The sequence below is a fragment of the Oncorhynchus keta genome, chromosome 30 (assembly GCF_023373465.1).
Source record: "Oncorhynchus keta strain PuntledgeMale-10-30-2019 chromosome 30, Oket_V2, whole genome shotgun sequence".
NCBI lineage: Eukaryota > Metazoa > Chordata > Actinopteri > Salmoniformes > Salmonidae > Oncorhynchus > Oncorhynchus keta.
In genome coordinates, this window is record NC_068450.1 from 5,501,848 (window position 1) to 5,514,649 (window position 12,802).

At 46.7% G+C, this 12,802-nt stretch overlaps 1 protein-coding gene across 1 annotated transcript in view; it reads left to right on the forward strand.

Moving 5' to 3' along the window:
* The window catches only part of LOC118363913 (catenin alpha-1), a 263,089-nt gene that overhangs the window by 224,437 nt on the left and 25,850 nt on the right, over positions 1-12,802 (forward strand). The window contains exon 17 of the mRNA XM_052487347.1: positions 2,088-2,193. Coding sequence (XP_052343307.1) covers positions 2,088-2,193 — 106 coding nt within the window. The remainder of the gene's footprint in view (positions 1-2,087; positions 2,194-12,802) is intronic.

Sequence of the window (12,802 nt, forward strand, 5' to 3'; positions counted from 1 at the left end):
CGTAATTATGACATAACATTGAAGGTTGTGCAATGTAACAACAATATTTAGACTGATGGATGCCACCCGTTAGATAAAATACGGACCGGTTCCGTATTTGACTGACAGAATAAACGTCTTGTTTTCGAGATGATAGTTTCTGGATTCGACCATATTAATGACCAAAGGCTCGTATTTCTGTGTGTTATTATGTTATAATTAAGTCTCTGATTTGATAGAGCAGTCTGACTGAGCGATGGTAGGCACCATTAGGCTCATAAGCATTCATTCAAGCAGCACTTTATTGCGTTTGCCAGCAGCTGTTTATGACTTCAAGCGTATCAACTCCTGAGATTAGGCTGGTGTAACCGATGTGAAATGGCTGGCTAGTTAGCAGGGTGCGCGCTAATAGCGTTTCAAACGTCACTCGCTTTGAGACTTGGAGTAGTTATTCCCCTTGCTCTGCATGGGTAACGCTGCTTCGAGGGTGGCTGTTGTCGTTGTGTTCCTGGTTCGAGCCCAGGGAGGAGCGAGGAGAGGGACGGAAGCTATACTGTTACACTGGCAATACTAAAGTGCCTATAAGAACATCCAATAGTCAAAGGTTAATGAAATACAAATGGTATAGAGGGAAATAGTCCTATCATAACTACAACCTAAAACTTCTTACCTGGGAATATTGAAGACTCATGTTAAAAGGAACCACCAGCTTTCATATGTTCTCATGTTCTGAGCAGGGAACTGAAACTTTAGCTTTCTTACATGGCACATATTGCACTTTTACTTTCTTCTCCAACACTTTGTTTTTGCATTATTTAAACCAAATTGAACATGTTTCATTATTTATTTGAGGCTAAATTGATTTTATTGATGTATTATATTAAGTTAAAATACGTGTTCATTCAGTATTGTTGTAATTGTCATTATTACAACAAAAAAAATGTTTTTTAAATTGTCCAATTTTAATCGGTATCGGCTTTTTTTTGGGTCCTCCAATAATCGGTATCGGCGTTGGAAAATCATAATCGGTCAACCTGTAATTCATTCTACTGATTCTGTTGAAAAATGTTTATCAACCGGAAGCAATTGGAACAAAACCGTGGTAATCCTTCCGGAATTTGTCCAATAATAGAAACTCTGATTTTGAAACTAGGGTAATGATTACACTCTCGATTAGCTAGATACAGGCAAATACAGTGTGTATAGGCGGGATCGAATGTGTCACTGTCCGTCCCCTTGATTACTTTAAGCATCAGCTATCTGTGCTGCTTACCGATCGCTGCAGCTGTACGCCCTCCCCATCTGTAAATAGCCCATCTGTAAATAGTCCATCCAATCTACCTCATCCCCATATTGTTTTATTTACTTTGCTGCTCCTTTGCACACCAGTATTTCTACTTGCACATCATCTGCACATCCATCACTCCAGTGTTAATCTGCTAAATTGTAATTACTTCGCTACTGAGGCCTATTTATTGCCTTACCACCTCACGTCATTTGCACACACTGTGTATAGACTTTTCTATTATGTTATTGACTGTATGTTTTTTTTTATTCCATGTGTAACTCTTTTGTTTTTGTCGCACTGCTTTGCTTTATCTTGGCCAGGTCACAGTTGTATATGAGAACTTGTTCGCAACTAGTCTACCTGGTTAAATAAAGGTGAAATAAAATTAAAATGCTAACATTTCTCTCGACCTGTGTGCACCTACGTGGTAAACTTTCAATCATAGTCTAGTTTGTAGCAACCTCATGATGGGTATAGGGACAATTAGAATATCATGTAGTAGCCTAAACCTATCAATGTGACATTGAACTGGGTGAATGGAATATGAATGACAGTCATATGAATGACAGACACAGGATTAAGGCCATGCTCATTAAAAATCGAATCACCCTCCCTCATCTGAAACGGCACGAGCGCCACTGGTGTGTGTGAACAGCAGACTGATGTGTGTGTCCGTCCTGTGTTCCCAGGGGTAAAGGTCCATTGGAGAGGTGTGTGTGTGTCCTGTGTTCCCAGGGGTAAAGGTCCATTGGAGAGGTGTGTGTGTGTGTGTGTGTGTGTGAACAGCAGACTGATGTGTGTGTGTGTTCTGTGTTCCCAGGGGTAAAGGTCCGTTGAAGAATACCTCTGATGTCATCAGTGCTGCTAAGAAGATTGCTGAGGCTGGATCCAGGATGGATAAACTGGGCCGCACCATCGCAGACCAGGTAGATTACACACTGATCCATGTCTCACCATCGAGCACTCTCTCAATCTCTTTCTATCCTCCTGTCTTGCTTCTCTTCCCCATGTCTTCTGTATCCCCTCTCTTCCATCCCCCTCTCCACCACCCCATGTCTCCTCCATCCCCCTCTCCTCTATCCCCCTCTTCTCCATCCCCTTCTCCTCTATCCCCTCTCCTCTATCCCCCTCTCCTCTATCCCCCTCTCCTCTATCCCCCTCTCCTCTATCCCCCTCTCCTCTATCCCCCCTCCTCCATCCCCCTCTCCTCCATCCCCCCTCCTCCATCCCCCTCTCCTCCATCCCCCTCTCCTCCATCCCCCTCTCCTCCATCCCCTTCTCCTCTATCCCCCTCTCCATCACCCCATGTCTCCTCCATCCCCCTCTCCTCCATCCCCCTCTCCTCTATCCCCCTTCTCCTCTATCCCCTCTCCATCACCCCATGTCTCCTCCATCCCCCTCTCCTCCATCCCCCTCCTCTATCCCCTCTCCTCTATCCCCCTCTCCTCTATCCCCCTCTCCTCCATCCCCCTCTCCTCCATCCCCCTCTCCTCCATCCCCCTCTCCTCCATCCCCCTCTCCTCCATCCCCCTCTCCTCCATCCCCCTCTCCTCCATCCCCCCTCCTCCATCCCCTTCTCCTCTATCCCCCTCTCCATCACCCCATGTCTCCTCCATCCCCCTCTCCTCCATCCCCCCTCCTCTATCCCCCTCCTCTATCCCCCTCTCCTCTATCCCCCTCCTCTATCCCCCTCTCCTCTATCCCCTTCTCCTCCATCCCCTTCTTCTCCATCCCCTTCTTCTCCATCCCCTTCTCCTCTATCCCCTTCTCCTCTATCCCCTCTCCACCACCCCATGTCTCCTCTATCCCCCTCTTCTCTATCCCCCTCTTCTCTATCCCCCCTCCTCTATCCCCCTCTCCTCCATCCCCCTCTTCTCCATCCCAGACAGTATATAACACACAGCCCTCTCTATCCCAGACAATATATAACACACAGGGTTGAACATTTTTCCAGTATCTTCCAAATGTTCCATCCCGAGAATAAATCACTTTTTCCCCTCCAAAAACATGAAGTGTCATTCTAAAGCATGTCTAGATTTGATTAGAGCTTTGATCTCCGTGGAAACCTAAACCAGATGAGCCCTGCAAATACATTTCGAGGTTCAAGCCCAAAATGATTGTTCCGTGATCCAATATGATAGGCTACTGCATTTTATACATGTCAGGGAAACCACAAAGGGCTGTAGATGTCTGCTCTCCTGGGTAAATACATTGAACAAACATTGAACAAGCGACAGTCATCTTTTTTTTTTTTGTGTGGACTGTATTATAATGTGCTGGGATAATAGTGCAGCTCGTTCAAACCTAGATGCTGGGAGAGAGAACATGCGGCCTAAGTTAAAATTATAGGCTGGCAAGATGGAAATGATGTAGATGTAAACGTTTTAAGATAATAGGGCCTATTTCACATTTTTATTATTAGTAGTGTGGCATTCCGTTTTGATATATCACCTAATGTTGTGTGATGTGGGTATTACTGCCTTTCTCTCTCTCTCTCTCTCTTTCTCCCTCTCCCTCTCCTCTCCTCTCTCTAGTATCCCAGTGTTGCTTCATTTCTTCCTCGCTTTCAACAGTTAGTTGAAATGCGTTTTCGTTCTTATCTTCATCATTGTAATGACATGCATAAATAATAATATAGGACGAGAGTAAGAGACTGCTTTCACTTCTTCTTCAACAAGATTCAATTGTTATGGGTCTGAATAAACGATTGCGTTGGATCAGGCCAGGGAGGCTGAGAGGGGGGAGCCCTGTTGCCTGGGCAACACAGGGACACCATGCCCAGGCTTTTTCAACACGGGAGGTCAGCAGTTACTGGTTTCTAAACCCTTTATCAATTGGCTTGGAGATGGGAGCCAAGTCCTCCTACATTGGGAGAGATGCCTAGATTTCACTGGACAGCTACCCCCACTTAATCTGCACAGCTACCCCCCACTTAATCTGGACAGCTACCCCCACTTAATCTGGACAGCTACCCCCTTAATCTGGACAGCTACCCCCCTTAATCTGGACAGCTACCCCCCCTTAATCTGGACAGCTACCCCCCACTTAATCTGGCCCAACGCTCTAACCACTAGGCTACCTGCTGGTTACTGTACTGGCCCAACGCTCTAACCACTAGGCTACCTGCTGGTTACTGGCCCAACGCTCTAACCACTAGGCTACCTGCTGGTTACTGGCCCAACGCTCTAACCACTAGGCTACCTGCTGGTTACTGGCCCAACGCTCTAACCACTAGGCTTCCTGCTGGTTACTGGCCCAACGCTCTAACCACTAGGCTACCTGCTGGTTACTGTACTGGCCCAACGCTCTAACCACTAGGCTACCTGCTGGTTACTAGTCCAACGCTCTAACCACTAGGCTACCTGCTGGTTACTGGTCCAACGATCTAACCACTAGGCTACCTGCTGGTTACTAGTCCAACGCTCTAACCACTAGTCGATCTTGCTCACTTAAAAGCTAAAACAAAGATGCGACTGCTCCTCATCTTGGATATGTTACACGCAGACAACGCAGTCATAGCGACCCCCATTTGCCAAGAGCTACAAACCCTCATGGACCCTAACATGCTAGGACTTCAGCTTGAAGAAAACCAAAACCACTGGGAAAGGGCATTGAACAAGCCCCCTTCCATTTCCATTTAACAACCATACACTGAAAGATGCCAGCAACTTCACTTAACCTTGGGTCCACCAAGGAACAGAACATCTGGGACCGGTGTTTCCTCTGCCAGCAACCTGTCCACTTGACGCCGAGCCCAGCAGCTGTATCTGAAAATCAACCTCTAAGCTTAGATCCAGTCCAGTGGTCACAAGCCCGCGTTGCATTCTTTAATACATTATCACAGCATATTGGCTATATGCCTGGTCTAATTATCACGACATAGTGGCTATATGCCTGGCCTGACAATTATTGTTCTCAGACCATATTATATTTAAAAACTCCAACTTTGATAAAAATCAATCAGTTGTATCACTTGCGAGGCAAAACTGAGCTTATATTGAAAATTATTTTCTATTTTTATTTGCTTGGGCTGATGGTAGGTCTACCTGCATCGAATGGTCTCTACAGAGGGAGAGAGAGCAGAGCAGCAGAGGGTCCTGCCTCCCACGGTCCCTGCTCAGGACTCTCCTTTCTTCCGTGAGACTGGGGTGTATTCATTCCCGCCAAGCCGTTTTAAAACGGTTCATTTAGCATTTCTGTAGCTCAGTTGGTAGAGCATTTCTGTAGCTCAGTTGGTAGAGCATGGCGCTTGTAACGCCAGGGTAGTGGGTTCGATTCCCGGGACCACCCATATGTAGAATGTATGCACACATGACTGTAAGTCGCTTTGGATAAAAGCGTCTGCTAAATGGCATATATTATATTATTATTATTTCTTACCCTCCTGAGTGGTCCCAGGAGTTTATCGGGCACATAGACGTTCACTAGACTCATGAGGTAGAAATTCTGGTTATTTAATTCAATGTATAGTTTTCTTTATTCATATCTTTGTTCATATTTCCTGGGTTATGTCGGAGTTCTGTGTGTTTTTGTGATGTCTGTCATTCCGGTTGTGCGTAATAGGAGATTGCGGGCCTCCGTGCGCATCGAAACAGGCCACTACGTGTCAATATATTGAATGAGATAACATTGTTCCATTTTATGAATGGTGATGAAATATAATTAAGACAAATGTGACAATGGAAGGGGGGTGGGGTTAAATGGCCTTTTACATTGGTTGTAATTGCCAATTGGATGGTCCGGGGTGAGTGGCTTCTGTAGCTGTTTGATTATGTACTGATTCCATTTGGTTTCTCAACGGGAGGCTGTGCAGTCTTGTCCTCTACCTGTATGTGTTCAGATGGGGCAGGGCCTGATACAGAGGCTATTTTTTTTTTTTTTTGGGGGCTATTACCTTGTGTATATTTGATGAATCTAATTGTATATGTTTTATATGATCTGACAGCGGCACGTTCAACCATTGGATCATCAAGACCTGTGTAGCCTAGTGGTTAGTGTTGGACTAGTAACCGAAAGGTTGTAAGTTCAAACCCCGAGCTGACAAGGTACAAATCTGTCGTTCTGCCCCTGAACAAGGCAGTTAACCCACTGTTCCTAGACCAGTTAACCCACTGTTCCTAGACCAGTTAACCCCACTGTTCCTAGACCAGTTAACACACTGTTCCTAGACCAGTTAACCCCACTGTTCCTAGACCAGTTAACCCACTGTTCCTAGACCAGTTAACCCACTGTTCCTAGACCAGTTAACCCACTGTTCCTAGACCAGTTAACCCACTGTTCCTAGACCAGTTAACCCACTGTTCCTAGACCAGTTAACCCACTGTTCCTAGACCAGTTAACCCACTGTTCCTAGACCAGTTAACCCCACTGTTCCTAGACCAGTAAACCCACTGTTCCTAGACCAGTAAACCCACTGTTCCTAGACCAGTTAACACACTGTTCCTAGACCAGTTAACACACTGTTCCTAGACCAGTTAACACACTGTTCCTAGACCAGTTAACCACACTGTTCCTAGACCAGTTAACCCCACTGTTCCTAGACCAGTTAACCCCACTGTTCCTAGACCAGTTAACCCACTGTTCCTAGACCAGTTAACCCCACGGTTCCTAGACCAGTTAACCACACTGTTCCTAGACCAGTTAACCCCACTGTTCCTACACCAGTTAACCCACTGTTCCCAGGCCGTCATTGAAAATAAGAATTGTTCTTAACTGACTTGCCTAGTTAAATAAAGGTAAATAAATAAATGTCCACTCTGAGCCTGACTTGTCTTCTGCTGATTTAAGGCTTTTATTACTGATACAAAGGCTCCATTTTACACCTATATCATCAATATGTGTTGTAGACAAAATGAGGGCTGTCTGGTCGCATCAATAAATAGACAAAGATTTGTAGTTGGAAAAAGTTACTGCATGTATAGGTTAGATTATTTATTTTTTACTTGAGACTAAACTTTCTCTTAGAATGTACGACTTGACTCTTGACCCGTTCTACTTGGAATGCGACTTGAGCCTCGCACCTTTGTGACCTGAGACTTGCTTGTGCCTGGAATAATAGTGACTTTGTCTCACGCCTCTGCCGATCGCTGTCGGCTTGTTGGCGACCACTGATCTAGAGTACGGCACAACCGTCCACGAAGGTGCCTGTGTCACCAGCACGCTCACACCAAGTGTGAAGGCTAAGCAACGTCCACCTGCGCTGCCTGAGGTGAATACTGGGCATCACCTTGGAAGGTCAGGATCACACGCAACCGCAGTCCTGTAGTAGTGAGCACAACTACGCAGTACGTACATTCTCTCCTGAGGCAACGACGTCTTCACTTCCTCTGCCACTCACATCGGATGGATGACGGACCAATCCAGAAGGACTTTCTCTGCCCCAGAATTGTCCTCTGGAAAGAGACCAACTGGCAGCTTACGCTGTAGAGATATCTGCTAGCAAGACGAGTCCTTCACCATCAACATCGACACCTGGGAAGATTCTGCCCATCGTCTCCACTTTGCAGCGGGCTGACAAGCCAAAACAACCCTGGCGCAACACAGAGGTAAAGAGAGCGAATAGGAAATAACGTCGTGACAGCACCGCATCGACAACCATCTGTCCGGCTTACACACGTGACAAATGTGGCCGAGTCTGCCTCACACGGACTGGACCTAACCCCTAACCGCTCAAGGTCACAGACGCTGCACTAAGACCTAACCCCTAACCGCTCAAGGTCACAGACGCTGCACTGAGACCTAACCCCTAACCGCTCAAGGTCACAGACGCTGCACTGAGACCTAACCCCCAACCGCTCAAGGTCACAGACGCTGCACTAAGACCTAACCCCCAACCGCTCAAGGTCACAGACGCTGCACTGAGACCTAACCCCCAACCGCTTAAGGTCACAGACGCTGCACTAAGACCTAACCCCCAACCGCTCAAGGTCACAGATGCTGCACTAAGACCTAACCCCTAACCGCTCAAGGTCACAGACGCTGCACTGAGACCTAACCGCTCAAGGTCAGACGCTGCACTAAGTCCTAACCCCTAACCGCTCAAGGTCACAGACGCTGCACTAAGACCTAACCGCTCAAGGTCACAGACGCTGCACTAAGACCTAACCGCTCAAGGTCACAGACGCTGCACTAACCCCTAACCGCTCAAGGTCACAGACGCTGCACTAAGTCCTAACCCCTAACCGCTCAAGGTCACAGACGCTGCACTAAGACCTAACCGCTCAAGGTCACAGACACTGCACTAAGACCTAACCGCTCAAGGTCACAGACGCTGCACTAAGACCTAACCGCTCAAGGCACAATAAATGTGGTCTCCTGAGACTAGCTTTTCCTGGGACTCCACAAGAGCTAAAAAAAAGACAAGGCCAGATGCATATTATGCGAAGTATTAGTGCAGAGACCAAGTTTAAATGTTTGTAATTTAGCAGATGTTTTTTTTGTGCAGGTCTAGGCGACAGAAGGCTACCACACTAACTTGTATTCCGGAGCGACTTACAGTAGTGGGTGCAGACATTTTCATACCGGTCCTCCCGTGGGAATCGAACCCACAACCCTGCCGTTACAAAGCGCCATGCTCTACCAACTGAGCTACACGGGTCAGGAGTTTATGTATATTAACGCATCGTTCGTTGTTTATTAACTGAGAGGTAGACTAGGATATCTAGATGATAGATGGGTTTAGGTAGATGCACTGTATATACAAAAGTATGTGGACACCCCCTTCAAATGAGTGGATTCTATTTCAGCCACACTCGTCGCTTACAGGTGTGTACAATCGAGCACACCACCATGCATTCTCCGTAGACAAACGTCGGCAGTAGAATGTCCTTACTTGAAGAGCTCTGTGACTTTCAACGTGGCACTGTCATAAGATGCCCACTTTCCAACTGGTCAGTCTGTCAAATGTCTACCCTGCTTGAGCTGCCTCGGTCAACTAAGTGTTGTTACTGTACAGTGGAAACGTCGAAGAGTAACAATGTCTCAAGATGTGGTAGGCCACACAAGCTCACAGAATGTGACCGCTGTCCTCGGTTGCAATAGTCATTGCCGAGTTCCAAACTTGCCTCTGGAAGCAATGTCGGCACAGGAACTGTTCGTCTGGAGCTTCATGAAATGGGTTTCCATGGCCGAGCAACCGCACACAAGCCTCAGATCACCATGCGCAACGCCAAGCTATGGCTGTAGTGGTTATAAAGCTCGCCGCCATTGGACTCTGGAAATGCGATCTCTTGAGTGATGAATCGAGCTTCGCCATCTGGAAGTCCGACAGGCCGAATCTGGGTTTGACGGATGCCAGGAGAACGCTACCTGCCCGAATGCATAGTGCCAACTGTAATGTTTGGTGGAGGAGGGTTAATGGTCTGGGGCTGTTTTTCATGGTTTGGGGTCGGCCCCTTGGAGGGAAATCGAAACGTTACAGCATTCTAGATGATTCTGTGCTTCCAACTTGTGGCAAGAGTTTGGGGAAGGCACTTTCCTGTTTCAGCATGACAATGCCCCCGTGCACAAAGCAGGGCCCATACAGAAATGGTTTGTTGAAATCTGTATGGAATAACTTGACTGGAATGCACAGAGCCCTGATCTCAAACCTATCGAACACCTTTGGGATGAATCTGAACGGCGACTGCTAGCCAGGCCTTATCGCCCAACATCAGTGACCGACCTCACTAATGTTCTTGTGGCTGAATGAACACAGCAATGTTCCAACATCTAGTGGAACGTTTTCCCAGAAGAGTGGAGGCTGTTTATAGCAGTAAAGGGGGAGACTAACTCCATGTTAAAGCCCATGATTTTGGACTGAGATGTTTGACGAGCAGGTGTCTACATACTTTTGGTTATGTAGTGTATATATTGAACAGGATTAGGTATCTGTGGCCTCTGCCTGTAACCCAGGATTATAGCAGGAACAGAACATCTGGGACTGGTGTTTCCTCTGCCTGTTACCCAGGAACAGAACATCTGGGACTGGTGTTTCCTCTGCCTGTTACCCAGGAACAGAACATCTGGGACTGGTGTTTCCTCTGCCTGTTACCCAGGAACAGAACATCTGGGACTGGTGTTTCCTCTGCCTGTTACCCAGGAACAGAACATCTGGGACCGGTGTTTCCTCTGCCTGTTACCCAGGAACAGAACATCTGGGACTGGTGTTTCCTCTGCATGTTACCCAGGAACAGAACATCTGAGACCGGTGTTTCCTCTGCCTGTTACCCAGGAACAGAACATCTGGGACTGGTGTTTCCTCTGCCTGTTACCCAGGAACAGAACATCTGGGACTGGTGTTTCCTCTGCATGTTACCCAGGAACAGAACATCTGGGACTGGTGTTTCCTCTGCCTGTTACCCAGGAACAGAACATCTGGGACTGGTGTTTCCTCTGCCTGTTACCCAGGAACACAGCAGGAAGTGAACATGTTTATTTGGACGTCAGTGTCGTAGCCTTGTTTGAATTTAGCCTAGCTTCGTAGCGTTCAGCCAATCAGTTTATACACGCTACAAGGTTAAATATGTAGCCTAGCTTCGTAGCGTTCAGCCAATCAGTTTATACACGCTACAAGGTTAAATATGTAGCCTAGCTTCGTAGCGTTCAGCCAATCAGTTTATACACGCTACAAGGTTAAATATGTAGCCTAGCTTCGTAGCGTTCAGCCAATCAGTTTATACACTCTACAAGGTTAAATATGTAGCCTAGCTTCGTAGCGTTCAGCCAATCAGTTTATACACGCAAAAAGGTTAAATATGTAGCCTAGCTTCGTAGCGTTCAGCCAATCAGTTTATACACGCTACAAGGTTAAATATGTATCCTAGCTTCGTAGCGTTTAGACAATCAGTTTATACACGCTACAAGGTTAAATATGTAGCCTAGCTTCGTAGCGTTCAGCCAATCAGTTTATACACGCTACAAGGTTAAATATGTAGCCTAGCTTCGTAGCGTTCAGCCAATCAGTTTATACACGCTACAAGGTTAAATATGTAGCCTAGCTTCGTAGCGTTCAGCCAATCAGTTTATACACGCAAAAAGGTTAAATATGTAGCCTAGCTTCGTAGCGTTCAGCCAATCAGTTTATACACTCTACAAGGTTAAATATGTAGCCTAGCTTCGTAGCGTTCAGCCAATCAGTTTATACACGCAAAAAGGTTAAATATGTAGCCTAGCTTCGTAGCGTTCAGCCAATCAGTTTATACACGCAAAAAGGTTAAATATGTAGCCTAGATTCGTAGCGTTCAGCCAATCAGTGTAGATGTAACAGCTGTTCATGGTTGACGTTTAGATTGTCCCATTGCTAACATTAGGTAGGAAGAGTAGAGTCCTTGTTATGTGTAGCAATAGGCCGCAGTTCTCCTGCTCTGACCTTGTTATGCTAGTGGTCATGTTAAATATTAATCACCCACATCAAGCATTCCACATCGCTCTCTCTCGCTCTCTGTCTCTCTCCAACACCCTCATCCTTTTCTTATTTATTTTCCTTTTTGGGGGAAATTGCTTCTCTTATCCCCACTGTTTTCTTATTCCCGTCGTTCGTCAGGTGTGTAAAGCTAAGTATTTTTATCCTTTTTGAGGAACAGCCTACACACACGCAGACGGACGCACACACACGCTGGCTCTGTAATGAGGCTGGATGGAAGGCAGCTACAGTCTGTCAGCTAGCTTAGCGTTGTAGCATGTGTAGCCTATTCCCTATATAGTGCACAACCTTTTTGACCTGAGCCTCCATGAGGATTCCTCTTGTTATTTGGTTTCACAGCCAGAGAGACGTCTCTCATAGTGTTATAATGAGCAGCCTACCTCTTGCATTTAGATACAACTACTGTTTTGATATTTAATGTAAGCTGCCCCAATAGATCTTTCATGCTGGGCTCCTGCAGGAGATGCCTGTCAATGTCAATCACCGAGTAATACCTTTTTTGAAGGATATCGCTGTTATTCATTAAAGACAGCAGATGGGCACCGTGCAGGTGTGTGTGGGCGTTCGTCAGTCCATTCTCGCGTTTGTGTGTGTCGGTGCGCATGTTTGTGGCAGAGATTGTGTCTCTCCAAGGCCGTGTATGAATACCATTAATGAATAGTTTTTTTTTTTTGTTCAGCACTCTGCTAACAGCCAAGGCTTTTCATGTATTTCTACTGTCGACTAGATCAGAGGGGATGTGCCAGGACTGACTCACCTTAGGCTTGAGAACCAGACCAGCTCTCTTCCAGACCCAGGCTAAACCATTCTAAAACTCAGCCTGACCCATCCAATGCTAAACCAGGCTAACGCTCAGCCTGACCCATCCACGCTAAACCAGGCTAACGCTCAGCCTGACCCATCCACGCTAAACCAGGCTAACGCTCAGCCGACCCATCCACGCTAAACCAGGCTAACGCTCAGCCTGACCCATCCACGCTAAACCAGGCTAACGCTCAGCCTGACCCATCCACGCTAAACCAGGCTAACGCTCAGCCTGACCCATCCACGCTAAACCAGGCTAACACTCAGCCTGACCCAACCACGCTAAACCAGGCTAACACTCAGCCTGACCCAACCACGCTAAACCAGGC